This window comes from Haliotis asinina, chromosome 9, assembly GCF_037392515.1.
Source record: "Haliotis asinina isolate JCU_RB_2024 chromosome 9, JCU_Hal_asi_v2, whole genome shotgun sequence".
NCBI lineage: Eukaryota > Metazoa > Mollusca > Gastropoda > Lepetellida > Haliotidae > Haliotis > Haliotis asinina.
The window spans coordinates 22,568,752-22,590,261 of record NC_090288.1 but is presented as its reverse complement, the minus strand read 5'-3'; the positions used below and the strand labels follow the sequence as shown (position 1 = coordinate 22,590,261).

The window sequence follows — 21,510 nt, the reverse complement described above, 5'->3', positions numbered from 1 at the left end:
ATGCCTATATGCAAAGCTAATCTCTATTTGGACCACCACAGTTGAGGAGAGGTAACACTGTCAGTCTTTTTTAACATTTTTATTCTGAGTAGGTGTTTACGTTCCTTCAAATATTGAATATTCTTCTCATAAATCATTTGGTTTGCCCCGTGGGCTTTGCAAAAACAGTAATGGCCTTTCACTCCAATGCCGCATACAGAGCATGTGTAGTTTACTAAACCCTTTCTTACACACCTTGTGTATACCACAATACCCCTTATTAGTGCATTTCTTGTTACAAATCTCGGCTTTCCCCATAAGCATGTATTGACAATGAAATGGAGCTGGCCTCATCTTTGTCATATTCATATGAATATTTAGTCTTATTGCTTGACAATCAATATGGTGGTGGCTATGAGGGCAATGAAGATCAGCTCCTGATCTTGCTGTCCCTTGGAAGGGGTTTAATACTGGGAGAGGGTGGGCTCTTTACTGATTAGACTTTAATATTGTTGCATAGTGTCGTCTTCATCATTGAACATCTGAATGGTGTGGTTTTCACATTGGAGTTGATTGTTAATGAAATCGAGTCTCTACAAACGTTTTTTTGTGTACTCGGCTTGCGCACCTTGTAATTTCTGTATGTGTATATATAATTACATTCTACTTCAGCTGCGTTCGACTCTGATAAGTTTGAGAACAGGTAATTGCACAAATTATCTTAACAGATACAACAAATATTTTTATTAAAATATTGTCACAACTATCATATGTTTTCAAATGGACATTTTAATGCATGTACGCTAAGGAGGACTTCTGAAAAAGAATTAAATAATATTTTATTTTGGCTCCTGAAGAACTTCTTGGAGGATGATTTTCGGACTATCACAACATAGGCTGCAGAAGGGTAACTTGGACAAGCACATGTGAAATGACTTTTCTTTTGACTCCCACCAAACAAAAACAACTGATTTTCGTTCTTGAAGATGAAATGGTTGACCTGACATCAAATATTCAGGGCTTAACATAGCTCTTTGAAACTGGGAGATCTGAGGACTCCAAAGGGAGTCCATTTCCAAAATTGGGAATCCATTTCCATCAATTTGCATGAAATGCAGGAGAAAGTACAAGGCTGATGTCATGATTGGAAAAGTAAGGACCTCAGCACAATGGAAAAGGGAAAGTAAGACTGACTACGAATTGGGAGGTCTTATTTTCACACTTCCTGAGGGGTGAGGTCCTTACTTTTCCAAACATGACCAAGGCCAAGTACTTTATCCAACATGTAAACTGTCAAGTACAGACATAACTCTACGTTCTTTATAAACTGCTGGATGGTACATCGACGTGCATGCTCTATTCATACAACAGTGAGGGTCTGCCGCTGGTGCTGCACATGAATTTCTTGTCACATGGCATATCAGAACATTCATTTGAGGGAAAAATCTAAACATGGATGGGTCAGACCGCGATGGGAGGCATACACAAACAGTCCACAGGTATTTTTTGACTCATGAGTAGTGCAAACTATATGCCTTTTGGATGAAAGAACTCGTTGCTGTAAATGTTCACCACTTGATATAACTCAGTAGTGGTTAAGTCTCACCCCAATCTAGCCATATATGTTTTGTTGATTGCATTCATTGTGCATAACGGAACAGGTACATGTGACGAATGAGAGCCAGATATAGTGTCAATAATGAATCCAAGTTCAAACGAGCTGTAGGTGATTGAACTTCAACAGCTGAGTCACTTATGACATCACCTAACAATGGGTTTGATAATGGCCTGTCATCAAGCATTTTGTGGCACTATCAAGTTACAATTCTATCCATTTTAGCAATAAAATGGGACATAGGTTTACATATCAGTAATCTGATGTACTGTGTCAATCTCATTCGAGATGGCATAAGAGTAAGTGAACCCATGGAATGTTGACTTTATTCCTTGTAGCGGTAAAAAACTGCAAAACATACAAGTTCTGCAAATAGTTTCTACATACATATTCCTCATGAACTGAATAATATACAAACTACCTTTGGCCAAACGTTAATCCATATGAAATAATAGACAATGTGTACATCACTCCTTTATGGACGTTTCAAACACAGATGTTGAACATGTGGTGTGCATACAAATTACAAAATTACGCCCTTGTACTCAATATAATGTTCTTAGTAACCAACGTATTACTACTGTTTCCACCAATCTGATACATTTGTTTATGTAATTGCTGTGGACTGAAAGGCATACGCAAATCAGTGAAAGTGACGGTGATTGTCAAACAATAATAAACAGATATTGAGCATATTCGAATGGGTAAATTGTACTTTATAATTCGTATATTATCAAGATACATGAGTATGGTCGTTGGAATGCTTTACTTACTCTATGCAAGCCATAAGTTTAGCCTTTTGGACATGCGTTTAGGAGAACTGGCTCCCAAACAGAAACCTGATGAGACCATGCGGTCTGGCCAATCACTTTTTAATCTCTCACCTGGAGAGTTTCAAAAACATTAACGTATGGAAAAGAAAAAGAAAAGAAGCGTAAGTAAAATGCAAAAAAGATCAGAGACTTGAATGAGCAACAGAACAATGGATGCTTCCCATTTGATAATGATTTTGTTGTAATATGTGTTTCTTTCAATAACATTAGAATAATGATTGCAATAAGACAGGATAAGTATATATATTTTAGATCAAACCCTCTTAAGTCATTTTGAGAAAACAAAAATAATCAGTTTGTAAAGTGATATATTTTGAAGTTATTTACGAAAAAAACAAGAAAGCATTTGATCAAAAGAGACACATATTTACTATGCTATGTGCCATGTTTTGTCTCATGCTGGAAGCAGAAAGTTGTATCAATATCTATCACAGGTTCCTCATAGAGATAATAATATCCATACCTGCCAGTGACAATGCCTTCAAGGTTGTGTTCACCTCCAGCATTCCAGCAAAGGCTGCTGCACCAATCGACCCGATAAAATTATTGGCCAAATTCTGTCAAGAAAAAAGAAGATGATCAATTAATGCATCATGTGAGCTTGGGGCTTGTAGGGTGAGACATGGTCAAAGCATGATGCACACTGCCTGCTGAGGTCATTACACAGTGCAATGTAAAAAATGAAATGATGCGTACTTCCTAATAGTGGAGGGGTTAAGATCAAGTTTCCATAAGAATTGTGCATTTGATGATAAAAGCACCCAAAGTGGTCATTAAAATAAAAGAACATGTCTCAAGTAACTTCAGATACGGGGGCACCTCAAATTTTGTATCTTGTGCGCATGTACAGCATATAAACTTTAAGATACTATTTTCAGTGTTTCCCTTTCAATCATTGGTAATGCCATTTTAATTCAAAATATTTTGAAACAATTAACACTCTGTCTTCCCAAAATGGCAGCTAGCTTTTTGGACTATTGAACTCATTCAGAAAATGTTAGCATGTTTTCGATTCATTGGATGATAACTAACTGAAAATGTACATAATGAGGCAAAAGAAATGCTGCACACTTCAAACAAGAAGACAAAGTCATCACTATCACCTGCAAAGGCAAAAAAAATCTGGATGAATATGAAAACTACAAGTTATGATTATGTCAAATGTTTTGGTGTGTTAACTCATTAAGGCCGAGAGCTGGGTATGTGCAGCATATTAATTAGCTGCTCACAGCGAGAGCCGCGTATTTGGGGTAATAAAAAGCACCTCTTATTCAGCGAGAGCCGCATATTGGGGGTTAAGAAAAGCACCTCTCATTCAGCGAGAGACTTGCATATGCGTTTTACATTTTAAATTCGTACTGTACCTATGATTTAAATCAATTTAGCAGTAATGATCAAAGATTAGCTTTTCTTACGAGAGAGGTTACTTTCTGTGTTAATCAGAAGAACTATTAATGTGTTTTGATAACAATTGCTTGCAATGTCGGGGGCTTATACAGGCAAATGAACACATGTCTGCGAGAATGGTGATTACGGGATGTTGTTACAGGAGGTAAGTGTTTGTTACTCGTCATTGGGAGAGAATACTAAGATACTATGTTTGCACATTGATTGAATTAATGGTGACAAGGCTACAAAACCTTCTTCTAAATTAAATCAATTACTCATTTGTTGTAATAGTTCATATATTGAATCGTAGATACTGTATTACATAAATACTGTATTACACCCATGTTCATGTAGATTGAAATAAACCAAGTTACTTATTTAGACCTAACTCATTTGCGACTATTGATTTTTAAAGTTGACAATAATACATAATCGAATATGAAGTGATCTACTCACAATATACATATATAGTACACATAAACTATACACAGGTAACTGGGGTATTTTGTTCAAGCTGTTTCATGCTGATTTTTTCAATGCAATTTACCTAAGCATTGTGTAAGAAACGTTTGTATTTGATCTCTGTAATTATCTTATCCAGTGTAATTATCACATGTACCAGATCCATCGTCAATAAAAGGAGGATAATATATCAGTTGAGGAATTGATGTGTATATTCATTCAATCAGACAACACTAAATGAGATATATGAACACCTCTTTCAACCTCAAAATAACAGCCTCTGGCCAAATGCATGTCCATGTACAGTTTTGTCCCATGACAAGTGTAAAACAGACTTATGTGCTGTTATATCATTGGACAAGCTGTTTTGTGGAGTCACGCCCAATGTCAATCTTCTGAACCTCGTTTGCTTTCAAAACAAATATAAGTATGCCCATCTTCATAAATATTAGGGGAGATTCAACTACAAGTGTATACATCACAATAAATCAGCATCGTGTAACTTTTTTTAATTCTATAATACATGTACTTGAATTACAATATTTATTCGTAACAATGTGCAGATTATATTGAAATGTTCAGCAAGGCATTATGTATGATGTACAATTAGTGTGCGCAAAATGTATATGCAAATAAATACTATCTCTACTCAATGGTTGGATTGGGTTATCCGGGGTAAAAATAATCGGATTGTAGCACTTTGAGCTCTTCAAAGAAAAATAAACTCGTCAAAGTGCTTGTTAGTCCTACACAAACTTTTTCATGATAGCTAGAGTTGATGAAGCCGAAATTTAGTATATCGATTGGTCAACGATCTAACCAATAGTCAATCTGTAACCAAGCTGTCTAGTGACTGAACGTGCTCTTCAGAAAGTTACCACACGCCCCATCACCTGTCATTTCCTATGTAACAGGTATCTCAAGATACAATTGGTCATAGATAACAAATCAGGGAGCATTTTGAACAGTTGAGATACAAAACCTCCTATTCGGGAACTTTGATGACGCCCATCCCATGACCCTTTGTGCAAGGAATAGCATTATACAATATGTATACATGTACGTTCATGTGATAACGTATATTTTCTGCGTTAAATCTAGATGAACCAAAGTGAGAAACTGTGAATCTGTTCCATGTATGTCACACACTAGCTTTTTAGCACTTACCTTAAAATATTCAGTATACACTGGCAACGTATCAGCAGAAACGCTTCTTTCATAGAAGATTATTAGGCATGTGCGTAAATTCTTCTTCACTGCCACTGACATAGATGCTTTGAACAATTTAACCTCACACAATATGAGAGGGACAATTTGTTTAAGTATGTCTTACATAAAAAGAATACAAACGTGTTAAGAAAATACACATGCACACGCCACCAAAAGTGTACAAGAGAAAGGTGCTTCAGTTGTTTCAAAGGCATTTAGAAGTTGGTGGAATCAAACTAAAAATGCTTTATGGTTCGACTTCTTTATTTACAAGAGAAAGTGCAATAAAATTACGTAAAACGTTACATATATGACATGTATTCACTCCTGCTTTCTTTCAACATATACCTTTACAACGCAATTAAACAGTTAAACAATCAGGACATGTTCGTATGACAAGACTGTTTCCTGTAATCTCCGAAATCTGTCAGGGATATCAGGCATGAATAGCCCTAATTAGCCTCGCCACAGCCAGCCAGGCTGCTGTGTCGAGCAGTGAAGTGGCTCTCGGGCTTAATGAGTTAATAGCTAAGTGGAAGGAGAGTATTGAAAGGTTTTTAAATCCTGATCCAGAAAGAATCACTACCATCAAATTCAGCAAAAGTCAGACTTGTTGCCATGGAAATGCCAAAAGTATTTTATTCAGAATTCCAAAACTATCAAAAGGCATCAGTACCCTATCAGACCTATGTGCCAAGTTTGGTGAAGAAACAATGAACAGTTTTAAAGTTTTAATGTTTAAAAAAAAGGAGAAAGAAAAAAGAAACATGCAGAGTCCATATTAATACAAAAAGGTGTAAAAAGCCATGGCTATGTTTAACAATGCAAATCCATGTGTTTATTCCCTAACTTCACGGTGCAAGGGCAGGCAAGGGAAATGCTTCAGATTGTCTTTCGCAAAGGGGATCTCATGTTTTCCGGTACAAATCATACTTAACTGATTATATCCTGTAATGGCATATATCATGCCTGTTTTAGAATGTCCTGGTGCACGCATTCCCCTCCAACAGAAAGAAAACTCATCTCACCCAAACATATTCCAAGCAGTGCATATGCAGTGGATGCACATGACCAAGACATGTGACCAGTATCTTATTTTATTACCCACGTGGTACTCGGGTAAAGGTGTTTCATAATAAAGTATTATGACACATATGTGTCATAACACCTTCGAGTGATTTGATTGGCTAATACGTGAACTTTGACATTACTGGTACTACTTTCATCACTCATTCCATTCATGATTTTCATTCGAAAGTTTTCACACTGGAGAGCATGTAAAACGAAAACACTTCTACGGAGTTAGATAAACTTTATTTCATTTAGCATGGTTACTAGCATTATTTTCAATTCTATAATAACTCAAGTTTCTGTAATAAAAACGAAAACAAAACAATCTATAAAAACAAGTAAACAAATAAGTCTAGTAGGTCTCTCGTGAGTGTAAACAAATATGGCAACGGACAATTGGTTGGAAGGGTTGTGAATATTATCAAGAGATTGAATACCTTCTGCGTGTATGTTGTCAGGACTGCACAGTAACACACAACATCAAAAGACGAGCGGAGCTCTTGCATCTCTATCAATGCCACTGTCTGCCGCATCCATTCGCGTCCTCCCGCACAAACATATTGTTACTGCCATGCCTCCCATGGTTTCTTATGTAGAGGTTAAAAGCACTTCCCAGAATCTGTACACAATAGGCTTGAAATCATCTTTGTTCGGGGTTGATGGCTGTGTTTTCAGACCCAATTTTCAGTGGAATCTTCAACATAAACAGTGAATCTCGACAACTGTGAATTCCAAGCCGAGATGAGAAGGTGTCATTGAATTATTAAGCGTCGCTGAATTATTTACAGTAACTTGTCCTCCGATGAAGAACATTAAGCACAACTATTTGAAACATACCGTTCCCTGTTATTGACATTTGTCTTTGCTGTTGAGTTTGCCGCTCCTAATTAAATGCTCCCTCGAATCTTCGAAGACCAACAACTCAAGGAATCGCATCAACATTTGCAGCTGTTGTTCAGCATGTTAAAATGGAAGTTTATCTGAAAGCAGGAGGTCATATATGGGGTCTGTCATTCTTCCACAGCCTGAACTCCCATTTTCAAATGAGTGGGACTGGATGCAGATGTAAAGTGGGCAGTAAGTTCTCTACTGGACAACTCAACAAAAAGCAACATCTTGTCAAGAGTTAGTATCTCATCCATACAAACAGGTGTAACCACTGATGCAACTGCAAATAGCCTTCACTTCCATGCACTGGTGTGAGAAACCAGAATTCAAAGCATTGGCTTAGCTATGTTTAGATGTTTAACCAGTATTTTTTAAATTGTCTCAGTAAGATATTGATGGCATGCCAAAAGCTAAAACAGCTGCCAGAAAAAGCAAAATATAATTTATCCACTGTGCATGTGCAAAATGAAATTATCGTGAGTGTCTCTTTATCCAAAAATGTTCACTATGTATGCATAAATGTAAATAAATATGCTTCATGAGAAGATGTTCACGTCCCACTGAGGTTGTGGGAAGATTTACACATGCTACTTGGGTGATGAGAAGATATACACATACTATTGAGCTCATGACATGATGCATACATCCTACTGAGGTCTTGTCATAAGAATGATGCAAACATCCTACTGAGGTCATGAGAGTAAATGGGCATCGGTTTATGCTGCATTTAGCAATATTCCAGCCATATCACTTCAGGGGACACAAGAAATTGGCTTCACATATTGTACCCATATGGGGAATCGAACCTATGTCTTTGGCATGACAGACCAAGTCCATAGGCTTCTTGTTTACCACAGGAAATACATATATTAATTTGTTTTTGGCAAAGGCTTTGAAATCAGAACCATGTCTTGGAAAGACTTGGGATTAGCTTAGGTTGTTAGGTATTGGTTAGGTTAGGTGGTTAGGTTAGGCTAGGTATAGATTAGTTAGGTTGGTGGGTAAGGAAAGGTTAAGGGATTTATTTTTTATGTAAATAAATTATCGAGTTTCCCTTGTCTATTTGTCATGTTTTACCAGCAATAATGCTTGATTCATTGAGAATACTTGAAGTTGGCTAATTTATCATCACTGCATAAAAAAAAAAATGCAACACAAGGTCCAAAACCAGAGAATAGCCAACTTCAGCTGTCACTGGGCAGAAAAGCCTATTACAGATTTGGTCCGTGACCAGCATCAGGTTTCTCGTTGCTGGTAGGAATTTTATTGTTGTGGCTGATAGTTGTTTGATATGGATGTTTTACATCAAGAGGTGTTGCTGGCCTTGTCTGATAGTAGTATCAATCATGGGTTTGTTGAGTCCGATGTTGGTTCAAGAGCTTAGTCCATCTTCTTGAAATCTACACCTTTTGTCTCTTTGTAAAATACAAATAGTATACTTGGGTTAGGAGTAGAAATGGAGGAAAGACTGTAACAGAACTCCAGGACATATGCAGATGATTAGCAAACTGACCACTCAGTTCCATTTCACCCCCTTTGTGCCCATGGAGTTGTAGATGTGTGATGACAGAGTTGAACTTGAATCGTACAGGAACCGGAAAGCCATCTGTTCCATTTTCAAGTCATGTTAATAACAGTTCTAGTGTAGGGAACAGACTTCTGTCAAGAACACCTCATTTTCCTGAAGGCTTACCAGAAGATGATACCTTAACTTGTACCTATTTTAGTGATCCTAGTGACACCATGCTCACACATAGCTCATTTGCGAGGTTTGTGCGTCCAGATTGTTTTGACGGTACATCCTGTGATTAGCAGGACTTCATAGTCCATTTTGAACAGGTCTCTACATGGAACTGGTGGACAAATTGCTAACAATGTGTTTAAGGGGTACTGGTCAAACGTTGTTAAGCAGTCTTACAATTGGACAATTGAATGATTACAATACAGTCAAGAATGCTTTAGGTCAAAGGTTTAATCCTAGGGTAGAAATTAAGCCTGCAGATCAGAATTTAGAAACAGAAAGCAAGGTAAGGATGAATCCATAACTTTATTTGGGTACAAGTGCAGATTTTTAGATTTACTTGCTTATCTTATACATCCTTAGAACCACATCAGTTTTATAATGGTTTGACCTGTTTCAATATGAGAAAACTTATGTCCTTCTGACATCCTACCTACTATATACTATTGAATATGAAGCCATAGAAGGGAGTCGGGCAAGAAAACCAGAGAATTATGACCGAGTAGGGGTTGTTGGTCACACATTTGAACCTAAGACAGAAACTCAGAGTAACATCAAGGAACCTTTAACCCTAGAAGCTATAGGAAAGTTGATAGACAAGAAGTTAGATTTTTTTAAGAAAGTCTTGTTGATACAGGGTCACCAGTTTCCATTATGTTACATGATGATTTTTGTAAGCTTGGTTTGGAGGGAACACCTTTAGAGGTAATTAATATGGATTTGCATACAGCAAATGATAATCCAGTGGTGGTACACGGTTCTGTTAGGTTGACGTTTGTGACAAAACTTTGTAGTAGCAGATCTGGTATCACTTACCAGAAAAGTTGGAACAGATTTCCTGGAACGGTATGATGGGGTAGTGTATGTAAAGAAAGTTCTAGGTACTTCAAGGGGTGAACTGTCACTTACCAAACAGAAAACTTAAACTTGTCCCAGAATATGAGTGCTTTAAACAATGACCGTACCTGGGAAAATGGAGAAGAACATGTTTTGTTGTACACAAGCAAAACCCTTGATCCTGCCCAAAGAAACTTTTTTACAACCAAGCATGGACTCCTGGCTGTTGTGAATTTCTTGAGGCAGTATAGGCACTAGCTTTATAGTAGGAACTTCCTGTTATGCACTGATCATGCTCCCCTACTTTGGCTAAAGAAATTCAAAGATCCAGAGGACATTCTTGCTAGGTGGTTAGGCATTATTGAAACATATAGTTCGAAATTCAGTAGAGGTCAGGTTCCAAACACAGTAATGAAGATGCCATGTCTTGCCACCTGGTTAGAAAGTGTAAAAAGTTCCTGATTGTAGTGTCAGTTCCTGCAGATACCAGCTCAAGTCATTGGGGTCAAATGTTTCAAACTGGTTACTCAAGGCCCTGAACAAGGATGTAGGGATAGGTCCCACATGGAAGTGTGTTTCTGAAAGTAAAGATCAGCTGTCTAGAGGGCACATTGTCAATTTTAGCTCTGATGCTAGAACTTTATGGGGTCAATGGAATGTTTTACAGGTTGAGATTGGCCTACTTTACTTACCTCATTAAGGCTGAGAGCCGCGTATATGCGGCAAATTAATTAGCTTCTCACAGCGAAAGCCGCGTATTGGGGGTAATAAAAAGCACCTCGTATTCAGCGAGAGCTGCATATTGGGGGTTATGAAAAGCACCTCTCATTCCGCGAGAGCCGCGTATTGGGGGTTTTACATTTTAAATTTGTACTGTACCTATAATTTCAATCAATTTTGCAGTAATGATCAAAGATTAGCCTTTCTTACGAGGGAGGTTACTTTCTGTGTTAATCAGAAGAACTATTAATGTGTTTTGATAACAATTGCTTGCAATGTCGGGGGCTTATACAGGCAAATGAACACATGTCTGCGAGAAAGGGGATTATGAGATGTTGTTGCAGGAGGTAAGTGTTTGTTACTCGTCATTGGGAGAGAATACTAAGATACTATGTTTGCACATTGATTGAATTAACGGTGACAAGGTTACAAAACCTTCTTCTAAATTAAATCATTCATTCATTCGTTGTAATAGTTCATATAATGAATCGTAGACATAAATAGCAATACTGTATTACACTCATGTTCGTGTAGATTTGAAATAAACCAAGTTACTAATTTAGACCTAATTCACTTGTGACTATTGATTTTGAAAGTTGACAATAATACATAATCAAATATGAAGTGATAACTCTTGCATCTACTCATAATATACATTTATAGTACACATAAACCATACAAAGGTAACTGGGGTATTTTGTTCAAGCTGTTTCCTGCTTATTTGAAATGTGATTTTTCAATGCAATTTACATAAGCATTGTGTAAGAAACGTTTGTATTTGATCTCTGTAATTATCTTATCCTGTGTAATGATCACGTGTATCAGATCCAATGTCAATAAAAGGAGGATAATATATCAGTTACGGAATTGATGCGTATAATCATTCAATCAGACAACACTAAATATATGAACACCTCTGAAAATAACAGCCTCTGGTCGAATGCATGTCCAGGTAAAGTTTTGTCCCGTGACATCATTGGACAACCTGTTTTGTGGAGTCACGCCCATTGCCAGTCTTCTGAACCTCGTTTGCTTTCAAAACAAATATAAGTATGCCCATCTTCATAAATATTTGGGGAGATTCACCTACAAGTGTATATATCACAAAAAATCAGTATCCTGTTACTTTTTTTAATTCTATAAGACATGTACTTGAATTATGATATTTATTCGTAACAATGTACAGAATATATTGAAATGTTCAGCAAGCCATTATGTTTGATGTACAAGTAGTGTGTGCAAAAAGTATACGCAAATACTATCTCTACTCAATGATTGGATTGGGTTATCCGGGGTAAAAATAATCGGATTGTAGCGCTTTGAGCGCTTTAAAAAAAAATAAATAAACTCGTCAAAGTGCTTGTTAGTCCTACGTGTACATTTCAGGCATGTATGTTCACGATACACAAACTTTTCATGATAGCTAGAGTTGACAAAGCCGAAATCTAGCATATCGATTGGTCAACGATCTAACCAATGGTCAATCTGTATCCAAGCTGTCTAGTGACCGAACGTACTCTTCAGAAATTTAGCCCACGCCCCATCACCTGTCATTTCCAATGTGACAGGTATCTCATGATGCGATTGGTCATAGGGACTATATTGAACAGTTAAGATACATCATCCTATTCGGGAACTTTGATGACGCCCATCCCATGACCCTTTGTCTTATGTATGTGCAAGGAATAGCATTATACAATATGTATGCATGTATGTTCATATATTTTCTGCGTTAAATCTAGATGAACCTAAGCAACAAACTGAATCTGTTATATGTAAGTCACAGACTAGCTTATCAGTACTTTCCTTAAAATATTCAGTATACACTAGCAATGTATCAGCGAAAACGTTTCTTTCTTAGATTATTAGGCATGTGCGTAAATTCGTCTTTACTGCCATTGACATAGATGTTTTGAACAAATTAATCTCTCACAATGATATGAGAGGGACATCATTTGGTTTAAGTATGTCTTACATACAATGAAACGGACTGGCAAACATCGAGACATCAAATGCAGATGTTCAAGCTGTGATGTGTTTTTGTGCATTGACTGTTTTGAGGCCTACCATAAGGACTTGTTTCAAGCACGATAACGCTTTATGCACTAGTTGTGTTGTACAAATGGTACCGTATACCATTCTTGTCAGTTGTTGGGCACAATGTGTGAAGCCCACGCGATACTGCTGGAATATAGCTAAAATCGGCGTAAAACTAAATTCACTCATTCTCTTCAATTGTTACATTTCAGTCGTTATTGTTTTACATGTCCAAAATACTAAGAAATGTGTGTTCACCATCTGAGAACAAATACACTCATCATAGTGTCAGTCTACTCCCATATGTCTTATGTGTTTCTTTCATACATCATTACAGTAACCGATGTTATGTTTACAATACACAAATTGTTGCATGATAGGTGATACAGCCGAAACACAACATAGCCATTGGTCAACAATAAAGCCAATAATCAATCTCTACCCTATCACTTTGAGTGTCCAAACGTGCTCTTCAGAAATTTAGGCCACGCCCCATCACCTTGCCCTTTCCTATGTCACAGGTTCTCACGATACGATTGGTCAAAGTATCAGTCAATATAATGAGTAAGTGAGATATAATGCGTTACATTCGGGATATGTTATCCCATCACATGACGGGAAGCTTTGTTTAGCATCGAGTAATGATAAATGTATCATGCAGTATGTATGTGTATGAATGGTGATGTATGTTTGCAGCGTTAAGTTAAGATGAACAAAGTGACAAACGTTTGCCAGTCTTGGAGCACTGTCGGCATCGTCCCCTCTTCTCAGATGTTGACGGCCAGTGGGACGTCCCTGCTTCATCTTTGTTAGATGTTCTCCTCCTCTTTCTCATGCTCTGGAACTGGCCGATCAGCTGTTTAGACAAGGCGATGCGGAACTGCAGCATGGTTCTTGGCTTGGTTCTCTGTGATTTTGTCATCTGGCGGTGGGATTGAGAGTCTCTCATGAGGATGAAGGCATTGGCGACGGCAACAGCAAAGGCAAACCAAAAGAGATCGTGCCAGCACTTCTTACTGGTATGGTAGGTGCTCAGCTCTGTTCAGATCTGGTCTGCACGGTCGACGCCGTACATGTGGTCATTGTAATGTTTCACAACGATAGGACAGGGGATTTGAACCGCAGTGCCATCTTTCTTTTTTCTTGAGACAGTTGAACGAATGTAAACAGCATTGTCAGCCATCGAAAGCAGGTTCACAACCTGAAATGGAATGTACAAAATGAGTCATCCAGAAATACTGAGATTGAGAGAGCTGTTAAATGCTCAAAATAAATATGAAGTTGGGCGTGTCTGTATTTATATTGAAAGGAAACAACGTTCGTAGGATTACAGATGTGCAGGCATGCATAAACATTACAGACAAGGGCGTGGCGCCATTAAGCGGACTGTCCTATAATGTAACAGCGAATATGTTTATTTTACACATGCAGCGGGACAAACCTTTTAACAGGGGCGTGGCTACATGTGCATTCTACCGGAGACAGTTGTTTCAAGGCCAAAAGAGGTGCTCAATAATCTCATTACTACAGTCTGATTGAATGATGATAGGCATGTGTATCAATACTGTAACTGATTTACTATCGTGTTTTTATCGTTGATGGATCAATAGAGACTAAGTTTATTGGTAAGATAATTACGGACAAGATCTTTTATTAAGAGATTGCTATATGTAGGAAATCTACAAGCTTATATTATGCCTTTTGTTTTTTATTTAAACATGAATTTAATTTTACATACCTTTTTGTCCTTCCATGCGAATTCACCAAATCCCCCTCCTGTGTGACCACCATGTCTCCTTGGTACTTGACACACTTAGAGTGCAGTATGGAACTCGGAAAGTCCTTCCTGTTGCTCCTGACAGTGCCTCTTGCATATGTGCCAACATCAAGTCGACTCCAACATAGCTGGGGACTCATAAAATAATTGTCACAGTTCACTATGTGATGCCTGTTCTCCACGCCGGAGATCATGTCCATCTGGAACCAAGTCCACCTTCTGCTGTACGGTTCCCCTTGCCAGTGTACACTTGAAAATCACTGACGTAACCCTTCTCCGGGTCTGCCCTCATCCACACCTTGATTCCATACTTGGTGGGCTTGGCTGGCAGATATTGCCTAAAGGCAAGTCTACCCCTGAATGCCACCATAGCTTCAGCTATACTAATGTTCTGGTGAGGGTTGTACTGGGAACGGCACATATCACGAACAGTCTCCAGCACAGGCCGAATCTTGTGCAGCTTTTCAAGTCCTCCCTGGCCGTGTCCCACATTGGTGCTGGAGTCTGCCACATGGCGGTACTAGGATATTTCATTCATTCTGTCCCTCTTCATGATGGCTGCTACACTGGGACCACCAAACAGATAATCCTCTGATCAGTACATATCAATGGTATGATGGTTCACAGACACGAACACTCGAATGCCCAGCCATGCTCGGAATTCTTCCTTGGTAACAGGAACCCAGTTTTCATCTCGTCCGTGTCTTGCTTGCTGTTGCTGGGCATAGAGGTTTGTTTGGCTGACGACGATGTCAATGATGTCATCGGTGAAGAACAGCTTCAAGAAGTCAATCTCTCGCATGCTGGGGTTGATGTCTGCTGTCGAGCCTGGTGTGGGTCCGGTGAAAGCAGTTTTCAGCACTGAAGTGAGATGATTCCCTGTCTTCCATGTGTCCTGTGTGTCTTGATACTCTTCTGTGTCACTGCTGCTGGATTCTTCAGACATATCACTGAATAAAACGCCACTGTCGCTCAGCTCTAAATTTAGCTCAAAGTCACTGTTGCTGTCGTTCAGATTTGCCATGATCATGAATGATTCAACGGAAGGGCTGTAACTATGCCCTACATGACCTTTTATATCATTCGATCGTGTGTTTGATTTCTATTGGCTATATCCTACATGTTCATAGATGTCTCCAATTCAAATTTGTGTGCAAACAAGCTGTCTGAATAACTGAACTTCTTGTCCTGTTTTCACACTGTTTTCTCACTAAAAAGCGCATTGTGTTTTACATATTCACCCACCGCCTTCTGATAATGTAATGTAACTAGATAAAGTATTTTATACATCTGAGCAGGAACAAGTTTACTTCAGTCTGCTCACGACCTCAAACCACTACACTGACTGGTCATTTGTTCCCTATGGCCAGTCATGAGTTACATGTCACACAGAAAGGAATGGGTGTTGGGGCGTGGTCTAAATTTCTGAAGGGCACGTTTTGTCACTCAGATTGGATACATTGATTTTTTATTGTATTGTTGACCAGTGGATATGTTGTGTTTTGGTTGTATATTCTAACTATCATGTAACAGTTTGTGTATTGTCTGATATCGTATCTATCAAGGTTCACGAGATTGCACCCATGTGTGCATATACAGTACAGAGAAAGAAGCGTACGTAGCACCATCAAGTGGGTTGTCTGACGAAATAACAACACTTATGTTCATTTTACGCTTGTCACTGGACAGTCCGTTCAATAAGGGAGTAGAGGTGTGGCTACTTATAAATTCTACCGGAGACTGTTGTTTCAAGACCAGAAGTAGCGCTAAATAATCTTATTACTGTAGTCTGAATGATGATATGCAAGTGTATCAATACCATGACCAATATGCTATCCTGCTTTTACTGATGATGGATCAACGGAATTATTTGCTACATGTGACAATTACAGAGAGGTGTCAAGAAACTTTCAATAGCACATGAAGTAAGGGATTATGTAAGTGTGCCTTTCTTGACAAATGTTTGGATTCTTTGTATGTAAGATATACTTAAACCAAATGATGTCCCTCTCATATCATTGTGTGAGATTAAATTGTTCAAAACATCTATGTCAATGGCAGTGAAGACAAATTTATGTACATGCACAATTATCTATGAAAAAAGTGTTTTTGCTGATGCATTGCTAGTGTACACTGAATATTTTGTGGAAAGTACTAATGAGCTAGTCTGTAACTTACATATAACAGATTCACAGTTTGTCAGGTGATGGGGCATGGGCTAACTTTCTGAAGAGTACGTTCAGTCACTAGACAGCTTGGACATAGATTGACCATTGGTTGACCAATCGATATGCTAGATTTCGGCTATATCAACTCTAGTTATCATGAAAAAGTTTGTGTATCGTGAACATACATAATCGTAAGGATGCCTGAAATGTACACATAGGACTAACAAGCACTTTGATGAGTTTATTTTTCTTTGAAGCGCTCAAAGTGCTACAATCCGATTATTTTTACCCCGGATAACCCAATCCAACCATTGAGCAGAGATAGTATTTATTTGCATATACATTTTGCGCACACTACTTGTACATCAAACATAATGGCTTGCTGAACATTTCAATATAATCGGCACATTGTTACAAATAAATATCATAATTCAAGTACATGTCTTATAGAATTAAAAAAAGTTACATAATGCAGATTTATTGTGATGTATACACTTGTAGTTGAATCTCCCCTAATATTTATGAAGATGGGCATACTTATATTTGTTTTGAAAGCAAACGAGGTTCAGAAGATTGACATTGGGCGTGACTCCACAAAACAGCTTGTCCAATGATGTAACAGCACATAAGTTTGTTTTACACTTGTCACGGGACAAAACTGTACCTGGACATGCATTTGGCCAGAGGCTGTTATTTTGAGGTTGAAAGAGGTGTTCATATATCTCATTTAGTGTTGTCTGATTGAATGATTATACGCATTTAGTTCCTTAACTGATATAATATGCTCCTTTTATTGACAATAGATCTGATACACGTGATCATTAGACTGGATAATTACAGAGATCAAATACAAACGTTTCTTACAGAATGCTTATGTAAATTGCTTTGAAAAATCACATTTCAAATAAGCATGAAACAGCTTGAACAAAATACCCCAGTTACCTTTGTATGGTTTACGTGTACTATATACGTATATTATCAGTAGATGCAAGAGTCATCACTTCATATTCAATTATGTATTTTCGTCAACTTTAAACATCATTATGAATTAGGTCTAAATTAGTAACTTGGTTTATTTCAAATCTACATGAACATGGGTGTAATACAGTATTGCTATGTATGTCTACGATTCATTATATGAACTATTACAACGAATGAATGAATTCAGAAGAAGGTTTTGTAACCTTGTCACCGTTAATTCAATCAATGTGTAAACGTAGTATCTCAGTATTCACTCCCAATGATGAGTAACAAACACTTACCTCCTGTAACAACATCTCATAATCCCCTTTCTCGCAGACATGTTTTCATTTATCTGTATAAGCCCCCGACATTGCAAGCAATTGTTATCAAAACACATTAAGAGTTCTTCTGATTAACACAGAAAGTAACCTCTCTCGTAAGAAAAGCTAATCTTTGATCATTACTGCTAAATTGATTGAAATTATAGGTACAGTACAAATTTAAAATGTAAAATGCATATGCGAGTCTCTCGCTGAATGAGAGGTGCTTTTCTTAACCCCCAATACGCGGCTCTCGCTGTGAGAAGCTAATTAATTTGCCGGACATACGTGGCTCTCGGCCTTAATGAGTTAAGTCACTTTCATGACCTCGGGGCCAGATCATTCAGGACCTCAGTTACTGCTTTGACAGATGTAAACACTACTCAAGGCAAATCAATCTCCGTATATCGGGGATCCCTGAGTGTGATGGGGAGGTGAACAGTGGTGGTCAACGTCGCAAAAATCATTCGGAGTGGACATAAGTGCCCAAGATATTGATTAAGTCACCGCATTCCAAGGATACCATCCACAGTGATGCAACAGGCCTACCCATACTCATTAGGTTCCTTAGCAACGCAACCAGATCATCTTCTTGGATTTCTGTAGGATACCTTGTTAAAGGTATCTGGTGATTAGTATACAGTTATGTTTGTAAATTTCTTATGAAAATTCAATATCTTTAAATACTTATGCTTACTACATTTCATTTCTATGTCAGAATATAGATCAGCTGTACTTTCCCACAAGAGAACCCACCCAAATTATTATGATTAAAGTATTCGATAATGATTGATATTAAACAGCATAGACAAACGGTATGTTCTTTTGTTTGTGACATTCAAAACAAATCTGCCAACAAGCTTACAAAATTTCATATTTATTACTTCTTTGTTTATACAATGTATTGCTAAAAAGGTTGCACCCATGGTAAACCGTCTTTCAAATACCATCTCACACCCAAAACTTTACAATGTACAAACAATGCATTACGCATAATTTCGACTATTGTGCTCACATGTGAGACAACTGTACCAAACAGCAAGCACTAATACTTGAAAAACTTAATCTTGATGCAGTCAGAAATATTTACGGTGCTTTTCACAGTACGAATCATAATAAGATTTATGATGATACAAACTACTATGTACTCGTAGACTTATTTAGAAAAATAACAGTTTTTCATATAATGGTTAATGATTTAACTCCAAAATATTTGAGTAGTCTTGTTCCTCGTAAGGTATCTGACACTACTAGTTGCGGTTTCCAAGACTGTTTAAAGCTCCAAACTATCGATTGTAAAAGTGGAAATTATGCCAAGTCACTTCTCCCAGACACAGTAAGATAGTGGAATGTTTTGTCCATCGATAATGGAGAATCAGCTACCTTGGGTAGTTTTAAGAAACATATCAGTGTGTCAAATTCTCTAGATCACAATTCTGTCCGGTTATCCATTAATGCCTCGGGCTTGCTTGCAGCGATTTAAACACATAAACACGAACGATTTATATCTTCAAATCCCACTTGCTCTTGTGGCTATTGTTACGAAGATACAATTCACTGTTTCGTGCGTTAATTACACCGATATAAGAAATATAATGCACTTCTGTGTTAAAGGATATGACATCAATTCAATATTATACTGCTACTCTAATGGATCTACAGAAGATGATCTTGAATGGGCAATCTTTCTGAATTTATCTCCCCGTTACTAATCCGCTGGGCGCCCTGATCCGGACGGTCTAACCTTAAACTGTCAGCGCATGTCGTATGCGCGATGTGAGCCATACGTGTTACCATTACACTTAGAGACAGTTAACCAGTATAGCCTTCACTGTCACCGGGAACGTTCACGCCGGTGCATGGACAGAATATCTTTTCGCTCTTACAATGATATATCAAGTGTTATGTCCTAAAATATTTATTCCATGATTCTATGATACACCTGGGATAGGCATGACTGCTTACTCTGCGCGAAATGGCAGCTTAAAGCGAGGCAGTGGAATCAGCTGATCGTTTTCAGGTCATGTTTTGTTGACGTTTTGCAGTCGGTTATTTAAGTCTGGCACTAGATGTATCAGTATCACACATATAAAACTGCAGTGTATTTTCAGTGTATATGTACTCCAATCATTTTAGTATTACGGCCGATATGGCTGCATTCATGGAATTTACAACGCGGGGAGCTGATGCAGTGCGTGAAATGTGAAACACTGAAATGCTTTTCATGTACATTTCATCGGGTCATTCATGATGGGATTAAGATTTTGGACAGCACAGATATTTAGCAGGTACGGAGGAAAGTGAGACACAATGGCAAAGTAATTGTAAAATAGCAATAGCAGACAAATTATGTCAGTCATCGCCTACATGTAGCCAACATTCAAATGCGATAAACATGGGCATAACTAAAATCTAATTTTTTATGTCTGTAACGGTTTGAGATGCAAGAAATATAAATTCACTATATAGGCAAATAATACTTAAAGATATTGAAAATCTCTAGAATGACTGCATTTTAATTATCATCAATTGACGGTATAAGTTAACATGTTTTGTTTTTCTTAAGTTTCAATAAATGAAATCATATCAAAATACTAATTTATCAAATATACTATTTCAGACACAGAAGAAGCAAAACTACCAATACGTTAAGTACATATTCAATGGCACATTCCAAAGTCTATTTTCATTGCACAACTAAACAATACATATATTCATACTGATAATAAATTTCAATCTCTAATATAACAAATAGTACTGTTAAGTGTTGTCAGCATCAAATGGTTTACATTTTCCTGCAATGTCTACGTACATCTTGTCTTCACAATGATCACATTATTATGATAGTATTTAATATTTAGAGCTCGCTCTTATGTTTTGGTGCATTAAATTGATTTTTCAAATTCTAACACAAATATATCCAATAAAGTCAATATATTTTCCCACTTTATATTGTATCTGCACTGTGCAATGTTGTAATTCCATCTGATTCTTTGTATGCTGGTGTGTGTGTACTTTTATATTACATTACACATGCATGACTTTTTTCAGTCATTGTACATTTTACTGTTAAATTTGTAATAATATATATAAATGCATAAACAAATCTTCATATAATAATTGTGGGGTTAAATTCAAGTTTATACCATATAAAACTTTTATTTGATAATAAACACATTTCTGTGTTAAGCCCTAACTAAAAGACATAAGCTAAAATTTTCTTTAAGAACTGTTGAATGAAAATCAGAAAGTTAGATAGTTAAAGTTACATAGTAAATTCTCTGTCATGGGAAATATTTATTGAATTAAGGTTACCAAAACAAGAAACATATCAAATATATTTCTATCAAACACATCCGCTTGGGCGGTCAGAATTATATGTTGTTTGTTGAGAGAAATCTCTATAAATGACTATTTATATTAAGAGCTTTAAGTGGTGTTAAACTATAGTAAGAAATGAATCAGTAAATTCACATTTATAACTTGACTCACAATACTGAC

General features: G+C 37.3%; 2 protein-coding genes across 2 annotated transcripts in view; both read right to left on the bottom strand.

Annotated features, from left to right (window-relative positions):
• The window catches only part of LOC137297168 (leucine-rich repeat-containing protein 74B-like), a 614,612-nt gene that overhangs the window by 419,971 nt on the left and 173,131 nt on the right, over positions 1-21,510 (bottom strand). Inside the window, exon 6 of the mRNA XM_067829182.1 lies at positions 2,891-2,984. Within this exon, the coding sequence (XP_067685283.1) occupies positions 2,891-2,984 (94 nt within the window). The remainder of the gene's footprint in view (positions 1-2,890; positions 2,985-21,510) is intronic.
• Positions 14,749-15,582, bottom strand: LOC137296421 (piggyBac transposable element-derived protein 4-like). The gene is made up of 2 exons (XM_067828215.1): positions 15,184-15,582; positions 14,749-15,078 (listed from the first exon to the last, which is right to left on the bottom strand). The coding sequence occupies exons 1-2, from the start codon at positions 15,580-15,582 to the stop codon at positions 14,749-14,751; spliced, it is 729 nt and encodes a 242-aa protein (XP_067684316.1).

What these genes read in the sequence shown, in the direction of transcription:
- LOC137296421 (XM_067828215.1), bottom strand. Translation starts at nt 15,582, where the DNA reads ATGGCAAATCTGAACGACAGCAACAGTGACTTTGAGCTAAATTTAGAG. An exon ending in GCATTCGAGTGTTCGTGTCT is followed by an intron (nt 15,079 to 15,183) that starts GTGAACCATCAT and finishes GAAATATCCTAG; the next exon opens with TACCGCCATGTGGCAGACTC.